This window comes from Temnothorax curvispinosus, unplaced genomic scaffold (assembly GCF_003070985.1).
Source record: "Temnothorax curvispinosus isolate PA1 unplaced genomic scaffold, ASM307098v1 QBEX01002880.1, whole genome shotgun sequence".
Taxonomy (NCBI): domain Eukaryota; kingdom Metazoa; phylum Arthropoda; class Insecta; order Hymenoptera; family Formicidae; genus Temnothorax; species Temnothorax curvispinosus.
In genome coordinates this window covers 262,338-287,667 of record NW_020212660.1, presented here as the reverse complement: position 1 = coordinate 287,667, position 25,330 = coordinate 262,338, and the positions used below count along the sequence as shown (strand labels likewise).

General features: G+C 39.5%; 1 protein-coding gene across 1 annotated transcript in view; it reads right to left on the bottom strand.

Moving 5' to 3' along the window:
* Positions 1-24,580, bottom strand: part of LOC112452033 (furin-like protease 2) — a gene marked incomplete at its 3' end in the record, with an annotated part of 328,268 nt that extends 303,688 nt beyond the window's left edge. The window contains exons 1-2 of the mRNA XM_025012036.1: positions 24,482-24,580; positions 7,364-7,930 (exon numbers count right to left, since the gene is read on the bottom strand). Coding sequence (XP_024867804.1) covers positions 7,364-7,543 — 180 coding nt within the window. The remainder of the gene's footprint in view (positions 1-7,363; positions 7,931-24,481) is intronic.
* Between the last annotated feature and the right edge of the window lie 750 nt (positions 24,581-25,330).

The window sequence follows — 25,330 nt, the reverse complement described above, 5'->3', positions numbered from 1 at the left end:
CACGACACAACGACGGGTATATATTTATATGTGAAACACCCCGTACGTAAACTGACGTATGCCTTAAGTGCGGTTATACACGTGGGAAAACCTCCGCGTATCCTTCCTTTCTCCGCGAGTGGCCTCGCCTTAATGCCTTAATGCAACGAGCAAGCATTTCTGGAGAGCAGACGAGTTTATATGGTACCGTCGCGCGTCGCCGGTCAGAAAGCTGTGCTAAGATCTATTCTTACTATCGTTCATAACGTCGTGCGATCGTATAATCTGACATACCATGTTCGAGTTCAGGTCATCACGAAGAAGGGCATTCGACCTAACTTAGTTACGAGAGACGGACAGAGAGAGAATAATCGTGTTACCGACCCGCAGTCAATTCCGACGAGCTTAATTGCCTGTCTTGCGAAACAATTGATACCGCCGGCAGTTTGATTTCGCGATTATACGGGCTAGTATATTATGACACGCGTGTCAATAGCATGACCTCATTTCTCGAGTAATGTTCAATTTCCCTCCAAGAGATCTAATGGCTTAATGTTAAAATGATTTTTTGCAATTAAGCTCGAGAGTCTAGACCTTTATTTTCTAATTAAACGCATGGCTCCTAAACACGTACATATATTGAATTCTTTTATACTGCAAAATGAAGTCACATAGTTTCTTTCAACTTCATGAAAGCAAAAGAAACATTAAATATGCATGAAATTCAAGACTGAGCCCAATGTTATATAAAATCTAAAAAAATTAGCATTGTATATTAATAAAATTAAACACAAAAATCAGAAATAACGATAAACAAAATGTTAAATAATATACTTAAATAAGAATTAAATCACCAAACATGTGAGATTCGATTCAAATAGACGTGGCAATTTTTATGAACACGACATTATATGTTACCATAATTGCTCAAAGCATCCCTTCATAAATTAGAATTAAATAGTCGTGACATATAATGACCTTCCATCAAGTTTTTATTATAAAAAGACATATCACATTGCAAATTTTTCATAGAAAACAATGGAATGGAAACAAGAAAAAACATACTACGTTTTTAAGAGTCTGTACGCGACAAAAAAAATTCATGGTTGACAGGAAATCGCGATAAAAGATTCAGGTTCCGGGCTTAATTTCAAGGGTGGCGAGAGGAAGAGGAAGAGAAAGAAAGAAAGACACATACAGAGTCGGGTGGGATGCTCGTGATATGCCCGCCGCAGAGCTGATGAGAAGAGTAATCGCGTTACTAACCCGAGAATATTGCTTTAAAGAGTTTTTACATCGATGTTATGAACAGAATAAAATAACACGTTATGAATAGTTCAAATACTATAGTTCAATGATTTTTATGTAAAATTTTCATAAATAGAAATATGCGATGTGTATAGAATAAAAATTTGAGCCAGCGAGACAATTTATATAATTTTCTCCATTTTTCTTATACTCCTTTTTTAAACAAGTTTTAAATGTCTATGTGCGAATGTTCCCAAAATTTAGTCAGTAAAAATTTTACATAATTTTTACTTGTTGAATATTTTCAAGTTTTTCGCTTCGTAAAAATTCAAAAAAACTAAAGGAGTTATTAATTAGAAGATTATTATCGAATTAAATTATAAAGAAATTTTTCTTAGAAAACTGAATTTTCTGTAGAGCGCAGTTCTGGATTTCTTGGATATCCTTGCACTTTGCAAGATTACCGTGAAACCAGTTAGCTTTTGACAGTACGTATTCGTCGTTCTCCACGTCGAATCACATATTGACGTTTATCCGTTCCGGTGTCGATGATGAGATTAGATGCTCCGTTACGGGCGATGCTGCATGGTCGTGCTACGAGATCATAGACGGGGAAAGGGTGTCGATCATGTCGAACACGGGTTGGGGGAAAGAGGCAGGCAGGGAACTCAATCTAACGAGACAGATTGGATGGTGGCACTGCCGGAGGGTTCTCTAACGTTATTGTTTGTATCAGAAATGGCTATTTGACGTAGGATGTTCTTCACAGTTTAGAGTGATAATAATACGTGAGTAAATAAGAGTCATGAATTAAGATTAATTCGCGAAACCAATGCACGTTAAGATCTATTTTAATTTACAAGCCAACGGAATATATTATCTACAGAATTATGTCACATCGTGTCACTTATTACGCTAAAGCAGATTAATACAAATTAATCAATTAAATGATTATGATAAATTATTTCTAGACAGAATAGTAGGTATTCTATAATGAGAATTAATATCAATAATGTGTGAAATATGTATATTATCCCAATTAGTATAACTCTAGAAGCCAAACTGATAGACCTCGGATTTTTTAAATTAAATTTAGATTTTTCTTCGGATTTTTTTTTTTAAGAAAATTTTTTTTTAGAAAAATCTGCGAATTGAAAGTAATTGGAAGCAAATAGATTGGCAAACATTTAAAATATTCATAGATTAAATCTTTGCTGCAGGAAAGTTGAATTTGAATTGTCTAGGTATCTGTGGGCGAAACTATTTAATTGAAGTTTGAAAATACCTTGTATAATGTATAACGTAACTACCTTGCGTGTCGACGGGATCGTGTTGATCGGTTCTTAACGAATGCGACTCCGATTACTTTAGGCTTTAGAGTAACAGACAGAGAAAGAATGAAATTGGTAATGCGTTTCGCTCCAGTTTCATTTTGCGCAACGTCGTTGTCTATGGGTGGGATACGGGAAGTATGGCCGGTTTACCGCTGATAAGGTGGTTGATAAATACCGTACCGTGTATCCCGAAGTCGTGCATCGCTCGCGGTCAGGCAACGGCAAACGTGCATGACAGAAACATTGCATGCTAAATAGTCGTTTATATAGCTTGACATATTACTGCAAATACGAGTACGCTGACCGATATGTGTACATATAAAATGTTTTGAAAATTGGACATAGTAAAATTCATTCAGTAATCCGTAATCAATTCTTATCCATTAACAAAAATTAGCTAACTCGCCTTCGTCCATAATTTCTTAATATTCGATGCTTAATATCTCGGTATTTGAATCCTTATAAGATTAAAATTAAGAAAATAGATGTTTTTGTTATTCTTAACAACTTATAGAGTTATTAATTTCATATTTTTATTTTTAAAAACTCGTCTTTCCTTAACTAAAATAAAAAATGTATCACAGATGAATTTCATCTTTTAAGTTGAGTCACTTTCTTTCTTAGGTAGAGTCATCTCCTATCTTCCAAATCACACAGATTGCTTTTTATTCCACGTTTCGGTTATGTCACATTTAAAATGTAAAAACGTCTCTTCGTAATATACAGCTTTGAAATATCATGCAAACGACGTAACCGTATCTATACCGGGACATATACATATATTTTATATATATAGCGTAAGCTATAAAATATTTCCTACCCATATGCTGACCACACAGGTTCTCTCGTCAAGACCAGATCTCTGTCAAGGTTCTCAGCATTCGAGCGATTTGCATTTGTAGCATGTAAAATACCGGTTACGACATTAATTTGCCACAGTAAAACAATTGCGTAACTACCCGAGTTGAAAGTGATGCAATAGGAAAAGTAATTTTAGTAGCAAACATATAAATGACGTATAATTGTAAAATATATATTATATATTTGGAGTAATACTGATATTTAAATCGGAGTTATTTGAGTACATCAAGAATCTAAATTGCATTACCGAGTAAATTGCATTAATTATTACTTCAGATCAAACGCGTTTAATTAAAAAACGTTTTATATTGAATTGTCATTGCACGAAGCTATTTATATGTTAAATATATGTTAAATATATATTAAATACTATATTTAACATGTAAATAGCTTCGTGCAATGCCAATTTTTTGCTGAAAACCGTTTACGTGCCGTTTTGAAAATAACTATCTCAATTACATTTATGTCATGTGCTCTTCTTATTCTTTTAATACTCTTCTGCCATCAATTTCAATGAAAATTCGTGAAAATTTGTACGATGTAATTGAGTCACCGTTTAGTTGCGAATGTACGGAAGAGTTTCACCGGTTCTTTTTCTCCGGTATATTCACGCGCTTTCGCGTTTCCCCAGTCACGAGTAATAAACTTTTTATATCCATCTGTGCCGAGAAGACTAGAGAGATCGGGCTCCTGTATTTTTCTTCGTGCTTTAATTTACTGGCGCAGCGAGAATTTTCGCTCAACGGGTTTGACGACGCACTTACAAAATCTGATTCTACTAAATGAACGTGAGTAATCGAACCGAGTCGAATGTCGTTGCATGTAAAATGAGCGAGTTTCGCTGTATGGTTATGCGATCCTGTCAGCGATATTCTCGATCTCGGCAGATAAGCGACAAAACGCGAGCAGAGCCTTTCGCGTCGAACAACTATCTGCCGAATCTGGAATTTTATGGCGAGATAAATTGCAACGGTGTAAAAATTCTGAAAGATAACTAAGCGCTGAAAATATGAAAAGAGGAAACGCAGGGTAAAGTTGTAAAGAGAACGCGTCTCTTCTGATAACTTATCACATTTGTATGAATAAAGCAGTAAAGCATTACAAGCATAAAAAATAATGCAATCTATTTTCATAGAAAACCATTTAACGATTAAAATTCTCTAAAAAGTTAAGGTGAAAAGATTGCCTTTGCTATTGTTTAATGAAAAAATATTCGAAATACAATTGCAAGAATTAAATATCTAATAAGATGCTTTTTTATTATTTATTTTAAAAGTCTCATAAAATGCGCGGCTCTTAATAATGCGAGAAGTAATTGACATTTAATTACCTCATTGTTGAAACAAAACGTTATTTCTTCATTCATTTTCAACTGTACTAGTTGAAACCGGTTTTAAAAATGTCACTCCAAAAAATTAGAAGATTATTATTTATAATCTAATTATGACAAAAATTTCATAATTAGAAAGTTCTTATTAAATCTGTGGTTTTAAATCGCCTTCTAATATGACGTAAAAATACTATTCCCCAGACTATAGTTCATAGTAGAAATTTCATACGCAATATTTTTCCTTCGCGAAATCTTCTCCGTATATGGACGCAGCAAGCAAACATCTATTGGTTCAACCTAGAGCACCATCGGCGCGGTAAATGTCGAGGGAGCCGTTACTTCTCGTAGATAACAGTTGACGTTCCATATGAGAGCAGTATCGTTCCATCCCTTCTTTCGTTATTCTCCGCACATTCGTGGTAAGTGATTTTACGGAGAACGAGAAGAAACGTCAGTGAGTTAAAAAAGATGAATCGTGAGACAGGGAGGAGAAGAGAGGGATGACGCAATAATCGTTGTGGTGCATCCAGCGTGTATCGGCGAGTAGTGGTTGCATTTGTTAGGTCGCGGTAATAAACTTTTATCTCGCAACACCTATATGTATTCGCGGAGAGCGCTCTCCTCCCTTTTTCACCATTCTCGCTACCCCGCGTTCTCTCTGTCCGGAACGCGAAACCGACCGGTTGATGCTGAGAGTGGTAGGAAGAAGGGGATAATAGTAAGGGATAGAAAGTGCGACGCGCGCGCGGTGAAAGGAGGGGTTTTGCCATCCGGTACGTCATCCCCCGACGAGATAAAAACTTTAGCGCTCGTTGTTGGAAAAATGTGGCCACCGCGTGGGATGGCGAAAAGAGAGAGAGAGAGAGAAAGAGAACGATGGTAGAAACACCGCGAGAAAATCACAGAAACTACCGCGTTACGGCCACGAGTCCGAGAACGGACATGTCGTGTATCGCGCGGCGGAAACGACGTGTTTCACGGGTTGAGAAATTTTTTTTAATGTTACATTAAAGCGCACAACTATCGCAACTTAGTCGAGTTCGCGCGATTCCTTGCGAGAAGCGGATAAAAAGCGCGGAACTTCTGGCAAGCCCAAACTTCAACAAATATATATCGCCTTTAAGTGCACGTTCCAGTTAATAAAAATGGAAACGAGCGGATACGCAATTTAGACAAATTGGATTTGATTATAAGAATGTTATAACGATTCTTGAATAAATTTCCTTATATTCGGTTGCCTATATAATCAACTCAGAAATTGATATTTACAACAAAAATATAATTTTGACAACTCGTCATACATAAAAGTTTACAATTATTCTTTACATTTCTGAAGAAAAAGTTACTTTGATGTTCATTAAGTTTGCCTTTAGCATTTAAAATAACTTTGCTTCTATCTTAACAAAATTTAATAGACAGAAATCGAATTAGAAATATCTTTTTATTAATACTTCCCAGAAATTCTATTTAGGATCGAGCATTCCTAGAGCTTGTTTGTCGCTCGATGTAGGGTAGATGGTGACTCGAGGTATTTTAGCGCTAGGTGACATGTCGCTTAAGCGACAGGCGGAAAGAAGTTCGCCGAACTGTGCCGTTATTGTGTGATAAAATGTTGAACTCGCGTTTGACAATCGCTTCACCGCATGGCCTCATAATGTTTGCCATGTCCGAGCATTATGCGACGAGAGACAGAGGCGCATGCAAATTCGCGAAATCCAGCTATTATGTAAAGCGGAGAGAGACCGTTGGCAGGGTATCGGGATATTTTGCAAAATTCATCGACGTAGCAAATCGGAGAAAATTGTACAATATCGCGTATGACTTTATTGCATCAGACGTCAATAATTGGCCAAATCAACGCGGTAATTTGAGCATTAATTAAAAATGCGAAGTATAGTAATATATAAATCATGTTCTTGGATATACATGAAAAATAAAAGAGTTTCTTACAACGTAACTGGTTTCATCTTAATCCTCTGTTGTATGACGTTTGTAACGAGCACGAAAAAAGATTATGTGAAAATTAAAAACTGAAAAATCTTCATCAGTTTCAAGACTTTCCGGATGTTAAGATCATTAGTGTCAGCAGTTTGCCGGAATGCGCGGGATCCTACCGGATTGCCACGATTTCGCAAGCAAATAACTTCATAACAACAAACTCGATAAATTGGAGCCCGTGAAATTTCGCGCATAAGGGCGTTAATAAAGTTCCGCCTCATTTCCTACTTCGCTAATAAGTTTCGCCCAACTCGGCCAAAACGTTCTCCCGAGTTATCTGTCGGACAGACGAGTTATCTGGAGCAAATTGGACGTTACGACGAAGAGATGCAGTGGTGGGGGAGGAGGAGGGATAGCCTAAAATTAAAACATAATCTGATCGACAGAGCGCGTTTCGCGCGTCGAACGTGTGGGAATCGAGTTCCGTGTGGCGCTCGAGTTAAGCTAATTGATTATCCTTCCGCCGCCGGCGGACCCCCTGCCCGTAATCGCGGGTATCAAATTTCTCGCTATACCTGTTACATTTCGTAAGGAGCGAGAGCGAGAGCGCGCGCTTATATTAGGTTCGCCAGAATTTACCTTCCTCCTTAACGCAAGAAATTGGCGGACTTACCTGTCCATGATTGTCGAACCCGTGCTCCTGGGCGATCTCGTCGGCAGTCTCCGGTCCGCTGGGCACGTAAACGGCAAACTGATTCGAATAGATCGGCACTGGTCGCGACCGCGGTCTCGGTTCGGATCTCGCACCAGCCAGCAGCGCGCACACAACCAACAACGTCACCCTGAAGATCATGTCGTCGACGGCGAATGACGACGACGAGTCCTACGATTATCCCGGACGGTATTTCCGGCACTGAAGGGCGCGCGCGACGTCGCGATCAATGCGTTGCGGATAAGAAGACGCGCGTTATGCACGACGAATTTTCGCGTTATCTCACGACCGAGCGAAATCGCGCGGACGACTCTTCGCGTGACGATTTCAATGCTCGACGAAACTCGGGAATCTCACGGTGGATCCGCGCCGCACTTCCCTCGAGAAAACGCGGTCGGGAACGACAGGAGTGAGAGACACGTCGCTGACGGATGAAGTCGTGTCGCAGTGAAAACGAGACGGCACTGCGCCGCGAGTTTCGCTCGTCGTCGTCGTCGTCGGCGAGACGTCGGTCCGGCTAGTCTTATCCTGCAACACAAAGACAAGGAAAACCGCAGGTTAGAGCAGCGTTCAGTGTGCATTCGTGTCACGCGCGCGGAGTCGGAAGGACGCGGTAGGAATTCTTGCGGGCACGAGCGTTGTGATATTAATTGTCACCGAGGGGGGGGTAGTTCGTTTTTCCTGCTTCTTGACGTGCGCGTCGCGGATTTGCATTACAATGTTTCGCTATGGGCGTGCACGCGTCCGCGCGAATGTTTGCAAACTTCCTTCCTCTTCTGCTCCTCGCGCGCATTCGTCCTCCGTCTCTTCCTCTCTATTTCTCGTTTCCCGGATGAAGGAAAAAGGGATATAAAGACAGAAAGAGCGAGAAAGCGAGAGAGCGACAAAGAAAAAAAGAGAGAGAGAGAGAGAGAGAGAGAGAGAGACGAAACCGAGAGCTCATGGCACGTATTATTTAATAACCAAATCCTTTGTTTGCGAAACGGTGACGTACGGTGATGCAATTGTTTTGCAAATAACCGAGTGCGTAATACCGGTTCGACACACTTACCCATTTAGCGCGACGTGCAAATAAACGATTATATCGCAACGAAACGCATTGGCACGATGGGATGATTATGATGATGTTGGTGCGACCATCATGACAAAATACAACTAAACTTGCATAAGCGCATTCGCGGTAATCCTCGGTTAACCGCTTAATGGATGGCATTACAATGACAGATTCCATCGTCCATTTTCTCTATTCGCGGGTAATTAATAATGTCCGATATCTATTTTAATTAACTCATTTGGATCGATGTTACAACGCGCAGTGGAGCCGCGTTTATTCCTTTTAAAAAAAAATTTTTGTGGAATAAAAGCCAGCGCGCGCGCGCGACACGAGAAGCAAGTTCACGATATTTCGGTCTAAATCTAAAAATGATTTCGAACTCGTGACGGCAAAATTGGCCGTTACGGGATTGAATTGAATTCGGCAAGAGTAAGGAAGAGAATTAGAGTCGAACTTGCTGAAGCGCGTGGCAAAAGCTCCGATGATCAAATTTCGATTGTGAACCATACGATCGACTATACGTATCTATATAGTCGCTGTTGGAGTTCGGCAAGTAACTGGTAGACTAGTAAGGCAAAAGGAGAAGTCTATTTCCACGGCACTGTCGATAGTTACGGCGAAACGAGCGAAAGGCCGAACATGAGTTTGAAGTTAATCGAACTCTCTCACGAAACCGTTACCGTTCGTAATGATTCAGGAAATAGACTAAAATAGCTAACGGATACGATTTATTGGCGTTGTAATTAAAGAAATAAAAGGCGCTTCGGGAAGTTGGAACCAGATAATTACCTAATTAGGAAACCACAGAAAAACACGAGAAAAAATCCTATTGTATATAGATAAACTGGATACTGCTTCGGAGCAAGATTTTGCAATAAAAAATAAATATTAATTACAGCTACAAATGATTTATAATTTGTGGCAAAATTCTATAGTTATAATTTTACGTATCAAATGTGCACACGCAATTACTTAATCGCAATTGTTGATTTAATTCCACGCGTCATATATTATATTCGTATTTATTTACAAGCAAACATAATCGTATAGATTCTCGTTTGTCAGAAAAAAATTACGATACTTTTGTTAGCGCTTATTCGTGTGTTCGTAACAGCATCACTCGCACCCGGCAAATTAATCCAGTACCCGTTGCAGAAACCACGAATTAAATTTTTAAATAAAAACTCCGAATCTCTCTCCCGTTTTAAATTCGTTTATGGAAGTTCGCGAAAACGACAGTCGCCACATGGACCGCCGAAAAAGCGAGCCAACGACAATGGTGACAAAAAAGCAAACTCTCATAGCTGAATATAGCGACTAAAGTAGAACATCTACTACCAAATTAGTTTCCTTATGTATATAAATACATCTCCCGCATAAATACATCTCCCAGAAGATCAGTTCTCTCCTTGTACAGGGTAATTCTGCAACCGCGTGCGAAATAGCGAAACGCCTTGACAAATAGCGTCACATTATCGCGTCTTGTGCCATCTTATCGTTCGCCGACTGTCCTCAGTGGCTCCGAAGTGAGTAATACAGCGAGCGAACACAAACAGGACGAATATTCGCGTTTATATTCGTGCCGCTTACCTAAACTCATTAAAGCCCGAACGTAAAACGAGACGACCCTTTGACACGATGAGTCACGTCAGACGTCTTACTTTGATAATAAGCGAAATTTATTGGCATCGATAAATGCTGCACATAATGCCGAAATAAATCGGACGTCGAATTAGATAGCATTTCATCGGGAATATTGGAGAGATTATGAGCTAGTTTATTTAATATATTGAATTTTTTTAGGTGATATGTATGGCGCGTTCATCTGACGAATATTCGCCCGAAGCAGCATCACGCGAATGTACATCGAAGTGAAAATATTGTAATTGCGCGCGTCAATGTAATAAAATTCGTCGTGGAACACTTTGATTTGTGAAATATTCAAATAAACGAACGTCAAATGGATGCATTATCTGATAGCTTTGGATAAACAATGAATAAAGCCGATCCGATTGAAATTTTTGTCATCGACATAGAAGCGAGATAAATGTGAAATGCAAAAAGTACGCGTTTATCACGTGTGTAAAGTTAGTCCCCCAATGTTGAAAAATCCAAAATTTTCATTTTGCGAACGTTTGCACATCGGATGTCCTGTACGAATGCCCCGTTGGAATTTTTGTTTGTCCTCCCCTATAGTTCAATAGTTATAGACAAATCAATTTGGGGGGGAGGGTTTAACTTCACACAGATACGTTTATCGTTGAATCGTGCCTTTAAAGAAATTCTCTCAACTTTGAGAAATTCTACGGTTTGGAAGATATAAAAAAATGTAACATGCACGTGGAAGTTTGGGGAATTGGTATTTTCGATCGAAATATTTCATGAAGTTTACAATAGTTTACATATATAACAATTCATAACGCTGACTTGCTATTCATATCTTCATATCGTTCACCGTGTATCATCTTTAAGTGCTTCACGGCCTTCACGTCCCTATATCTCCTGATAAAATAAACTCGTGAACAAACTTTCACGAGTTTTAACGGACCTAATTTTAAGATTTAGCTTTCAAGATAGCTCTGTGTCTATTTAAAAACGACTGTGTCTGGAAGAGCAACTGGAGCACATGATATTTGAACGAGCATGCGATCAACCTCGATAACGTCAAGACTTCATATACCATTTTTAGCACATGAAACACTGCTTCAGAGAAGCCTTTAAATCGCGCACATGTTCTTATCTACACATATGTAAAAGTCGTATATATAAACTCTATATATAAATCGAATAAAATGCGATATTGACACAAGAGCTAGAAAGAATTTCTATGATTGCATTGAATCGCTTTATTAGTTTAAAAACGAAGAAAACGAAGTGAAACTTTTGCTTTAAGAAAAAAAAATCTCGATACATTCAATCGATTATTGAAACTGTACCGATAATTAATTAAAAACTCTCTCCTAGCTTATCTCTCGGATTTTTAAATTGCTAACTGTTCGAAGTTCAGTTGTTAATTTAAAAAACTTCAACCAAACTTAAATTTAGTTCCTTAGTTTGGTAGTTAAAAAGGACGATAACCCATCGAGAATTCAATAAATGCTCGCCGTTAATTAAACGAAAAATTCCGTGCATGCATCGCGAACAAAAATATGCCGAGCACGTCTACGTGTTAGATACAAAGAATGCCAGTCGCGCGCGCCAAACGCGATTCACGATCACGGGAGCGGAACGCGAGAGCGTCTTCTGTCATGTGCTATTTAAATTACAAGAACCACCTGCGCGACACTACCACCGGCAATTAAGGGGTTCGCGTACTTTGGTCGCCAACGGCGAAGAATATAAACTCATCCGGACGAAACTTTGGCTCGCTCCCGTGTTAATGTCCGCAGAAGTTAAATCCCGGATGAATACAGGTCAGTAATAAAGCGTTTCATGGTGAGGAAGCTGCGTTTGTCGAGGAAATATGGTCCAGCGAGACCAACGTGGGATTCTTGCCCGAAAGCAGGATCGCTCAGCTGTTAACTGTTTTAACGCATCTCGCGTTATCGCCCCATTTCGTGTGTACACGATATGTTAACAACTTACAAGAGAATATTTAACTCGGCAACCAGACAATGAACAGAACAGCGCACAAGTGTGTGCTCGTGGCGTATATTACAATAACAAAAATTAATATTGTAAGGAGCGATTTGTTACAACCGGTGAGAAAATCTCGGAAATCCGTAAAAAGTTTATTATACCGGAAATGAAAGAAATATTGCACATCACGGTATACAACATGATACTTGCGTTCAGAGTATTTTGCAACAAGCAAAATTATTCACGCTACGCGTAGCGTAAACTTTAAGCGATTGTGTAAATACTGAGATATTAATACATAGAAGATAAAACATATGATATTATATAACGCGCAAGTAAATTTCCATAGAAATATGTATCGTAAACTCTATCCTATGGGCAAGGTAACATTACATACAAAATGATATTTTAAGTAGAAAAATAATTAAAAGCTTCCAAAAAATTCTCAAAAGTTACTCTCTATCCTTAATATTTATAAAGATACTTTTAAGCTCAGTAAAGTTGAATTTAATAGCCGGACATAACAATTGCTCGCCGAGTGGAAAGAGTTAAAAGAAGCGTGTTCGCTTGCAACCAGGATGTCGAGAGGAACGACAATGTCGGAGAAGCTTGGCGTTTCCTAGCAATTAAGCGTTTGTAATCTCCCAGTGCTCCGGTGAATTCTCAAGTCGCTCGTGAAAAAAAAGTCGCGGATGAGATTTCTTCGGCGACAATGTCGAAGAGTAAAGAGGAGTAACACAATTCTCGCTCCCTTTGACTCTTCGCCCCCTCTCCCCCACGCCACAGTAACCCCCTTTCGAAGCGAGAAGGATCGTAATACCGCACGTACGCAGCCCGTATAGGATAAAAGCCACAGAGACTGAAACCGCGATACGAATAGCAAGTGTGATGTCATACATAACCCCGATATACGTCGCGATGTACGTGCGTGTGTATATACATGCGTGCGTCCTTTTCAGGGAGGAATCTTGCCATATGCGCATGCATGTCTGCTCACGTCGCGCACAGAATTACCGATGATACTGCGGGTTAAGTGGAAAACAAAAATGCGAAAAAATTCTACGGTACGTTAAGTGATTTAATGAGGATTGTAATTAAACTCATATCCAACAAAGAGAATTTGTGGTACATGTGTTATATTAATTACGTAATGTTTCACTCACAATTTTTCAAATTTATTCTCGTACAATGTGTTTCTGTTTCATTTTATATATACCTATCTCATAATCATTTGTTGCACTGAAATTAAAAGCTATAAACTGTTAAATTAACTCTGCAACCGTACACTGCAAAACATATCCTCTTTATATATAAAGGACACTTATATTTTATAATGGAATATATAATGTTAAAACGGATTTCTTACGTGTCCATTTTATTTAAGCGTGACTGGCGCAATTCTTAATGTGACACTTAGTCATGTATATTGAAATCCTTTATATAAATAGGACTGATAGTAATTATAATGAAGACAAACGTTATAACGGATATTGTAAAGGACGTGATCATTGATTGTGGTTTCCGTTATGTATATTTAAAGCGGACGAAAATAACGTAACCATAGCAACTCGCGCGTTAATGCATATGGCGGCAGCGGCACATAACTGTGGCAGCGGGCAGCGTGATCTTCATTGTTCAATCCATTAAAGCTGTCGTCTAATACTTAACCGCACGGCGGCGGTTCTCTCTCGAGATTAAAAGTGATACGGGTGCGTGCGTGCGTGCGTGCGTTCGTGCGTGCGGTGCGGTGCGTACGTGGTACTACATCCCGTGGCTGAAGGAGTCGATGAGTGCGCGTCTGTCCGTCTCACGGCGGTTGCCCCGCGGCCCCCCGAGTTGCGGAGTTGGTGCGGTGATTTTAGCGCGTACGCTAAAAAACATGTTGCCCGAACAACGGCCCGGCCCGGACACGTACAAGTAACGCACGGTGGCGGCCATCGAGATGGTGTAGTGCAGCGCGCGCGCAAGGCGGGCCCCTACGTGAGCGCGAGAGAAAGAGTGTGTTTTCGTCCTCGCCGTCATCTCCGCCGTCTTCGTAGTTCGGGAGTATAGAGTGCACCTGCGGATCGCGACTCGTCTCCCGCCCTTCGTCGCTTCTGTTACATCGTCGTTCTACTCTGTCGTCCTCGTCGCCGACGACCGTCTCGACGATCACTGTGCCATCGTCATATCGACCTCGTCGTCGGCGGACGTCGCGAGACGCCCGACGTCGTCATCGAGATGGATTTCACCGATTACCCTGGATTACTCGCGACACGACGCCTGCGGATAATAACACAAATGTGTGTTCCTTTTGCGGGCATTACTTATTTGCCTTTACATGAACGTGAAACGAGCGAAGAAGCTCGTACGCATGAAGGTAAGTTTTAATTACAAAAGTAAATCATTTATTATAAATACTTTAAATACGGCTGTCGTCAATATAGACGACGGAACGATAATTTCGCGAAACACGGCTGTCGTCAATAAGAGACTATACTATATTTTCTTGCGGACAGCCAGTTTTATTAATATATACCCGTAGTTAAAGGGTTAAATGTATATTACACATAGATCTCGTATATTATTATATTGCGAACAGAAATGAATAAAATTGTGCTGGTTCATACAGTTGCAGTAGTGGCGATAGAAAACTTGACTGGCCCAGCATCTAATGAAGTCAACAATCAAGAGCAAGATTCTCAACAGACTGTGCAATCTGCAAGCAATGTAGTAGAGGACAACGAAACTGTACAACAGGACAATGATCCTTTAGCTGAGGAAAATAATTCGGTATACTAATGATTTATGAATGTTTGCTTTGTGGCTTGATTTGCAACAAAAAAACGCGTTTAATACACCACATAAATAAACACACAGTAACTTGTTATTGGCGTAAATGCAATTCATACTTTTCAATATTAAAAGAATTTAAGTTACATAAATGTGTTGTTTTGACATTTGCATATGATTTACCAGTTGTAGAATTACAACAAAATGAAACTGATATCGACATTAATGTGAATGATGTGAATGTAATATCAGATATGCATGAGAAAGAATTTAATCTTGCTGATAAAATTTTATATTTTTGTGTACTTCTGGAGGCAAAGCATAAAGTTCCTAAAGTAGCAATAAACGCAATGAATCTTGTATAATAAATTGCTGTAACTATTTTTGTTGCTTTATTATATACTCAAAAATATATATTATCTCTAATTTTTGTTTTGTGTAATTTGTGCAGAAAGTTCCAGCATTTGAAGATCTAATTACACCTTTTCCTGGACCAAAAATATATTACAATGATACCACAGCCTGGGTTGTAATCAATGAGATTGATCAACTGACGATTCATGTTGCATCTGTGGAAGAGGCAGTCGCTCTGGGATTAGCTGTTTACTACATAAAAGATCTGAGTTATCCATCATCTTTTAGCCAACTGCTTGGTTTAATTGAATCTTTGTGCCTGGGTAATAATAATCAATTTTTGGGCAAACGAGCTAAAGAAATTCTGTATATTAGGTATATATTATATGTATAACTGTATGATATGTAATAAGTATATATGTAACAATAAAATATTGTCTTTCAGGTAATATGTTCTTCTCTATATCTGGAAAAGAATCTAAAAGGACACCACACAAAACCACGGGAAAAGGCCTTTCGGTAAAATTGTCTCAAACTCTTAAACAAAAGAGGGCATAAAATAAGAAGAATTTTGGCGCAAACAAAAGGTCGATATGTTTATCCGTTCGGGAGTCATTTAGGGTCGAAGTTCGAAAAAGCTATAATTTTTTACCCGCCTAAATAACTCCCGAACGGGTCAACGTATCGACCTCTAGTTTGCGCCAAAATTTTTCTTATTTTATGCCTTTTTTTATTTACGAGTTTTAGACAATTTAACCGAAAGGCCTTTTCTCGTGGTTTTGTGCGGAGTCCTTTCTAAATTTCCGTTTTGTTTATAACGGATATATTATTCCGTTTTATTTATAACGGATATATTATTATAGGACAAGGTCCTGTATATATAATTCCGCTTTAATTTCATACTTAGATAAAGTGGAAAAAAAGTCACTTTTTTCCGTTATAGTTTCGCGGAATTTAGAGTGGATATGTTTTGCAGTGTATATACACACCCTTCTTCAGCACCCACTAACGATATATGTGGGTCATTTGCGTCCGCGTCATATTAAACAACCTAAAACTTTACCAAAAGTTCTTAAAAAATTCATAAGTGTTCCTTGAAATCTTAACTATAAATTTAAACTATGAGTTTATCTAAACTACAAGTTTAAACACGCTAGGTAAATAAACCTTTGGAAAATACCATTGCATATAGTCAAAATTCCGAGGACGCAAATGACCTACGGTTGCAGGTTAATGATATAATCTCATTTTTTATTTTCTTACCTCATCCTCAAAAAACATTTTCTCAAATTACTGTAAAATATTATCTATTTATTTATATACGTGCTTTAAAAAGAAACGCTAATTTTTTTATTTTTTAAACTAAACGAATATTTTATTTTTTGTTTATTCTTATTAAAATAATCTCGACTTTTACAGTATTTTATTGTAAATGTCCAAACTATATTTCTGTGTTCGGGATCAAGACTTGATGTGTATATGAATTAAAATAAAACTGTTCTAGAAGTAGATTAAGTCAAATCTCAATTCAATGATATTAAATGCAATGTCAAATGAAATATTACATAATTAATTGATCTATATGATTTATACGCTAATGACAAATTATACTTATTACATTTGTACTATTCCAATCAATTTAATTGTTTGTTTCTTAATATTTCATAGATTTTTATTTGAACAGCAAAAAGCATAAATAATTTTTTATATTCCAGTTTAAGTACACTGCTGATAAACATTTACTTTTTCAACAGAAGCTAACGTAACAACGTTATACTTTTATACTACTCGTTCGCTTCGTTTATATTCAAACTACGAAATGGAAATTCCATTCATATTTCTAAAGAATGATTGCTTTTAGTTGTAGTTGTCGAAAATAAATTGTTTCCTCTTTTCACGCGAAACATTAACCTGCTTTTTCTTATCGATCAACGATTTGTACAGAAACGTAAGTAGAGAGAAATTTTTGTCATTATTTTGTACTTGAACGCAAGCCATTTGCGGCATTTGCGCATCAATAAAAATGCGATCAAGGCCCCCATAATATTTTCGACCCATATTTTCACTCTTTCATTCTCGCTCGAAATCGGGACAAAGCGCACTTCAGAGCGTAAATATTTTGCCGCAAACGACGTGCGTAACTGCGCGTAGGACGGACGCGATCGCGGAAAAGTTGGGGGCGAGCTGGTTGTCCGGGGAAAAAAAAATTGGAGAAAAACGTTACGAGTGCACATTCATACGCGTGCGATGCAAAACGCTTCCAACGTAAAAATGAATTTTGCCTGACGTGAATTTGTATATGCGCTTTTGGGGGAAAAAAAGCTTTCGAAAACAGACGCATCGGCGAAATGTATCCATTCGCGCGTGAAACATAGGACAATTAATTGCAACTAACCGTCATAGCACCCATAGCGGATGACATAGCGTGCTCATGTGCTACAGTCGGCAATATAAACACGGTCGCCTAATGCTAAAATTCATTTTTTCCTCGTGATAAAAATACATTCACCGCTCTGACTACATCTGAGAATCGGGCTGCCGCAGTTTGCACGGAATACGAATATGAAATGCGATATATATAAACACGGACTCATCGTATCGCGATGACATAGACGCAGCGAGATATCGGTCTTCAAATTTTTCATAAAAATAAAAAATCTACTGACTCTGACGCATATTAAAATTCAGAAAGAGATCGAAATAGTTAAAAAATGTATGAAAAAACAGGCTTTCGCGTGCACCATTTTTTTCATCGTATGCAGCTCAGATATTTTCTACGTATGGATTATGCAAATATATGTTGGTTAAATGAACAGCTGCGACAGCTGGAAGCTTCTAATCATGTGAAAAAGTCGGTGGCCGCGTTCCGCGTGAAGGCAACAAGGTCTTACACCGTCACACGTGTATACCGCTACGTAATTACAAGCTGATGTAAAAAACACCTTCTTTTTTTCGTGTGATATTTCACGTGAAGCGGTTTGATTATACGTCGGTTTTAAGCATCGCATGTTCGTTTAAAGTAGATCGATAGATATATGTATAAATATACGTTAACATCCGCGTTCGCGTGTGTACTCGTTTATATGCATTTCATTTTTTATATTGCTACTTATTAACGGATATTTTTATTCTTTAATTTGCACCAAGCTTTTTATAGAACGTTAGTAAAAGTCACGTACCAACTTGATCATGATACATTTAGAGAAAAATATAACTAAATATTGAGATTGAGAGAGAGAGAGAGAGAGAGAGAGAGAGAGAGAGAGAGATTGACACGTTTTTATTATACTTCTTATTGCACAAATAAAATTCAGAAAAAGATGTTTCATCTACCAAATAAAGTACTGCAAAAGCGAAATGCGCAGAAGAAATAAGAGTACTAGCTTTAGTGTAATAAATGATTTTAACGATATCATAAATCTTGCTAAAACATTCAAGATTTATATAATAAATAAATAATAAAATATATAATAGCGATGTGATGCAATATATATAATGTATCGATACCTTTTGAATATAAAATACGGTTAGCTCACAAATTATTGATAAAAAAATATATACGTACGACTACCTTGAATTTTATATTATATGTCACACATATTCTTTATATTTTAATATACATTTATATTTTATGTGTGCACTTGTATGCATATAAAAAAAGATATAGATCGCATATAATACTTTTATTAAAAAAACAGTTATCTATTATTTCAAGAGATTATCGCGTCACTCTATTGCATATTGTATTGATCAATCTCTTTCACTTTCCGCACCGCTTTGATGCTATTTTATTTCGTTTTGTATTTAATGTAAAAATCACGAGCGGAACGAGTAGGTATTCATTCACATTATATTCGAGCCGCAGAAGTAATAGTCGTCCTTAAACAACCGTAAACAACGATGTAAAAGCGTAATTTTTGCATGTGACCAAAAGCAATCATGTCAAATATTAATTGAAACAATCAACAAGATTAATCGCGCCAAAAAGTCAATATTAAAATATTTTTATTCGTTTTCACATTAATTTATCTTACAAAAAAACGTTATTTAACGTTTAAAGGATGAAAAATAATTTAAAATATTTCTGGACAGAGAGATACTATTTTATAAAAATTAAAAATAGCGCAAAACTCTTTTTTTCTTTATTAAATATTTAAATTTAAAAATCTATCAAAATTCAACATAATTATAAATTCATAAAAATTATCTATTTTTAATAACTCATTCTAATGTATATACAGGTAACTCTCAAATAACACGATTAATTGATTTCGTGTTATTCCAGATTCCAGATTCATAAAAAATTGGAGCTTTTGGTATACTAAAGGATTACTAAAAAAAAACTTTTAAAAATTAGGGTTGTCACATATTTTTATCATGCTATTCGAAACTCCGTGCAATTCAAGTGCCGTGTGTGTTATTCGAGAGTCACCTGTATTTCTTTCTTGCGGATATTTTAATCATGGCAATAAAATCTTATATAGCGAAAGAGACCTCGAGTTTCTATTTTATAAAATATTGAAGGGTGTAAATGGAGAACTTTCTCGCGCTTATTCGGCTTATTCAACTATTGCATTAAACGCGGAAGTGTGTACCGTACGCGACACCCACGCGCGCAATTTCCCCGCGAAGTTATCAGTCCTTCTAGTATACGGATAAAAAGGGTGGAAAAAAGATAGAGGCGAAAAGGGAGTGGCGACCTGGTTGCGTCAAGATGGCAGGGACGGAGTGTACATCACCGAGGAGTTGGATCGCGAGAGCGTACTCTACTCTCCGCGCCGTAATTACGCAGTATTACGAGCGACGTTACGACGGGGATGTTACGTTAACGTGGCTCGTGTTGTACGTGGCGTGCGCGCGCGAATTAAGAAGACGGAATTAAAGCGGTGCTGCAAATTCATTCGCGCGACTGGTTTTACGGCGCGACGGCGGACCGAAATAGAAAGGCCGCTCTCACACGATTCATAATTTGCAGCCGGTATATATCCACGACAGAACGCTATAAGTAACTCTCTTTACTCTTTCGTACATAAACACGCGTTCACGATCATACAATTAGAAACCGATCTTATGTCCTATCGAGAGATCGACAGACGTGACAAACGAGACAAACGAGTTCACGAGTTACGGAAAATCTATAAAATTTTCAGATTAATAAGTCACAATTCAAATTCAAATCGATTGGCTGTACCGTCAATTGACATTTTTCCCACTTGGCAACGTAAGTCCAAAGTCCCGCGAGACAGGATCTTTTTCACTAGAATAAAGCTCCTTGAATTAATGATGGAATTCTGACGGTGAATGTTCTTGCGAATCGCGTGAAACGGGCTTAAGGGACACGCGGAAAGAAGGGCGCGGGCGCCGCGTTTCGCGTCCGCCGACTCCTCTTCCTCTAATGCCCGCATATTTCGCGACACGTCGCGCGGAGAGACAGCGGAGACTCGACTCGCGTTGCGCGCGATATTTCTCGCGCGCGACGTTTCATGCATACGGCATCGATGACGATTTTTCAACTGGGCGACTTCCTCGCCACCTCACCGATGGATTGTTATACTGGCATCTCGTGCGTTTATCATAAGACATAAAAGATGAAATGGAATAACTGAAATGTTTAAGCGGGATGATGTAATTTCTTTATCGTGGAAATCGTTGTGTCACGATTTAAAAGTTACGAGTATTCGTAATAGGTAATATATAGATATATCAATAAATGAGTATTAATATTAGTCTTAAACGAAATTAAGCTTCCAATTATTGACAAAAGTCTTTTGACAAGTTTGATAACAAAAATATTCAGTATGCTAAAGGTTCTGTGTAACTGATATAGGTATAAAAAAAACGCCTCGCGTAGTATTTGTTATACTTTCAATTTATAGTATATATGCATTAGGAGTTACACTCATCGCGGTCGAATCTTAATTTATGTACATATAATTATACGTACATGATTGCACGCGAGAAAATCTATCGCGGAGTGCATAATAAATGATTCTTTCGTTTAATTACAAACACGCGAAAAATAAGAAAATTAACTTTGTCTTGCACCGTATAAAATAAATAAAGCTAATAAACGTAGCAATAAATTCAGTATTATAAAATAATTATCATGACGAAATAAAAGAGAGATACTTGAAAGTAAAATTTTACATAAAACGACACGAATATTATAGTAATATGCAGACATTCTTCCATTTATCATGCATCTTAAACGCGCGAGAGGTACGAACGTTAATTTAGAAATTAAGTAAAACTATCCATAAATGACATACGAATAACGATGCAAAAATTCTTTTATTCAATATTACTTATTCGGTTCTTTTATTTCATCACAAACACACGAAAAGTAAGAAAATTAATTCAGACTTACATCGTAAGATGAAAAAAAGCCAATTAACAGTACAGAAATAAATCTGAATTTATAAGATAATTGTCACAGTAAAGCAAAGAAGATATATATCGAAAGTAAGATTTTACATAGGTAAATGGCAAGTCATACAAAAATATGTAAAATATATTTAAAATATATAAAACTTTTTACGTATATATAAAATACGTACAAATATATAAATGTCAAGTAATACAGAAATATGCTTCCTGTAAAAAAGATCAATTTAGAATCAGAAAGACGTTTCACACAATATATTACCGATATTACGTTTTTACGCGAGCATCTTCTGTAGTAAAACTTACGATAATTCACTCGTTTACGCGGAGTAAATTATCGTAAGTTATTACAGAAGTAACGCTCACGTAAATGTAGTATGGTACGAGCTCAAGATTCCGCGATGGTATTGACAGTCAAAATTCCATCGTGTTCTTAAAAAGCGCGATTCGGTCGGCGGGCTCGGCGGCGGTCAAGGCCGACCTCGATTTTCAACGAAAGCGAGGGAGGTGGAGAACGTACTACACGACCCGCGACCTTTCGGCGGAGAAATTTCGAATAAACGTGCGCGTACGGCAAGTTTTAAATATACGCTCGCTCGCTTCGAGACTTGGCTGGCGAGTCTTGCGGCACGACACTCTCGCGCGGCAAGAAATCCGGCGAAGGACGAACGCGCGTGCATGGAGGAGAAAGTCGTTGACGGACTGGCTGGGGGCACGCTGCACGTCAGCTGACGGAAACGAAGGCCGCCGGGGACGATGGAACGTTGACAGACCGTAATATAACGTAATAAGAGTAACAGTCGCGCGCGGATGCCACGAGAAATCTATCCGTCGCGCGTCGCCGCGCTATTTCCACGCTTCTCACGATTAAAACACGGCGAAATATACGTCGGAAACTTGAAGTAAAAAATATTATACTAATAATATTTTAAATAATATTTCCCGGAAAGTATAAGAAACTGTACCCAACGAACATATCGCAGTCAAAAGGGCATCGAAAAATTACGAAATTTGGTCAGCATGACGTTAATGTGATGTGTCACTAGGATCGCGAAGCGTTTCTTGGGGAGCAAATAAAAATCACGAGTGGAGCTTTTCCGTCAAGTAAGGTTAGAAACACGCACACGCGATGAACGGAAATTGGCCTTGGAATTGGAGTCGAGTGTCCGGCTCGAGCACATGGCGGGCGCTTTCAAGCGCCTAACTCAATAACGTCAATGATATTAATGATATTCCAACGCGGAACGGGAGAGACGGAGAGAGAGAACCGGAGCACGGAGTGAAGCGCTGCGAGTGACGGGAACGGATTATCGTCGCTCGCTCGCGGCGACGGCGACGGCGACGGCGAGGCGCAGCGAGGCGGCTAACGTCGCGTCAAAGGTGACGTCCGGTGACCCGGTTGTGCACCGCCGCGATTCACCATCAGTATTCGCGCACACGCGGAGAAACACTGCCGAGAGAACTTACCCGACGTGACGAACGTTCGCCTCCTCAACGTAATCGATGACAGGTTTCCCGGAGTGAAGCGGGAGAGGGTAGAACGAGTTCGCTGCCGGGAGACTGTCGTCGCACCACCGGATCGACGCGCGAGAAGTCGCGGGCGCCCTATTACCTCACGGCGATGGACCGCGGCGGCATGTTCTTCCGGCACGGCACACGGCGGGGCTTTCCCTTGACGTCGACGAGACGGTCGCACTTCCCGGATTGCCGTCGCGCGAAAAACGGATGAGAGGAACCGGAGTAATCGGCACTCGCGCAATGACTCGCCCGAACGAGAGAAGGAAAAGAGAGACGGGGAAAGAGAGAGAGACAGAAAGAGAGAAAGACGCGGCCAAATTTCCTGCCCGGACAAACAGTCACCCGATCGCGAGCGCGTCCCGTACCGCCGCCACTGGATGTAGCACACCGAACGTAGCACCGCGCACTGACTGCTCTCGCCACTCGCCAGCCTCGCCGTTCACCAAGGCGATAAACAAACTCCGCCGCCCACCTCTCACTCCGCCCGCGACACGACTACGCGCGCGATCGCCGTCTCACTCGCGCGCCAGCCGCCAGGGTGCCTCTCGCTCCCTCCCCGGCTGCTCTCGCGCCTCGCGCCCGTTCCCCCACTCCGACGGTCCGCTCGTCACGCCGAGGCGCGGCGCGCGCAGTCTCTCCCCCTTCCACGCTTTGTCGCCGCTCGCGACAAACACCGCCAACCACCCGCGCCGCTCCGCCGTCCCTCGACCCATCTACGTTCAACGTTCAACGCCGATTTCGGAGAATCTCGGGGTTATTACCGAATTCGGGGAATTGTTTTGGATCGCTTCTCGAGATCCTGGGGAATAGCGCGCTCGCGCGTTATTGATGAACACGTATCATTTTTCGTAGTTCGTCTGGCTGAAGGAACGCGTTCAACGTGCGCGGTAGAATACAGAGCGATTTTTCGAGACGATATACTCCGGGCTTCGCACACCGCGGTTCGGACTCCGGACTCCGGAGTACGCGCTCCCGTTGGCGACATCTTTCACAATACAGCACAAGCAACGAGTCGGTCGGAGAGTGATCGAACGTTTGATATTTTACCCGTCAAGTCTAGCTCGAGTTTGATCGTTTTCCAATTATGCCGTTAGATGTCGGATGTCGTGCTTTAAACTGATATATGCAGTATTTCCCAAATTAATTTTGCACTAAATCTCTTGGTAAAAAATAAATCTCTTTTCCATTAAATCGAAAATCAATATTTAAAATATTTCTCTATGTTCGAAAAATGTTGTATCTTAATCGATGAAATTTTATTCAGAATTAATGTAGAAAGTTTAAAAATCTTCGCAACTTTAGTTTCAATTATAATTACAAATCTTATAATGCGACAACTGGATTCGTGCAGTAATATTTTTTAATGCGGTATCGAGGAATCTAAATTCCCTTCAGATGATAAAGCGAATTTCACCTACCATTTATTGCGTTGGTTCGAAACTCAAATGCCGTTAGATAATATCGCTCGTCGATAATACTGTAACGGCGCGGAGAACTGGACACACATTATCGAGGCAAGTTTCAACCGTACCTGAAATACGAAATTAAATTTAATACTAATTATTATAATCACGAGGTATTCGATAGCCCGTAGCAATTTACGAAATAAATGTAGAAACAGCGTGTGTGATATAAAGCAGTATAAATATACCTGACGAAAGTCTTGCGTCGTTCGCGCTCTCGATTCTCGGCGAGGTAACGCCGAGTCGCGAGGATTTCGGATCGGCGCCATTTCTAGAGACGAAACACCGGCACCGAAATCGCAATGAGGCAAAGCGCGACAACGACGATACACGAATTACGCGATTGCACGCGCGATACTCAACGTTACTAACGGACGTCCATGCACCCTTTCTGAAACACAATCGCGATATTTCCGCGCGCGTGAGATTGCGTTGAACGGCGAAAATCCTGTAAAGTTACGAGACGACTCCCGAAAGCGACCACTCCGTCGCGACGCGGCACCGCAATTGACCGCGATGTCCGCGATTCAAAATCTAGCAGTACTGCCACTCGCGAAACGTTGAAAGCGAGCGCGAGCGAATCACGTCGCGGTAATTAGATTCGTTCGTTTGAGTCGCGTTTCCTGCATTTAATATACAATTAATTAATTGAATGAATGCGTATTTAACGCTCGAAGGAAAGCGAGAAGCTTGAAAGATGCAATTAGACGAGCGTAGTTATTACCTCGCGCGAAATAAACGAAATAATTCTGCAGATGATGAAAAGGGTTTAAATAATAAATTATACGAGAAGACTAATCGCGC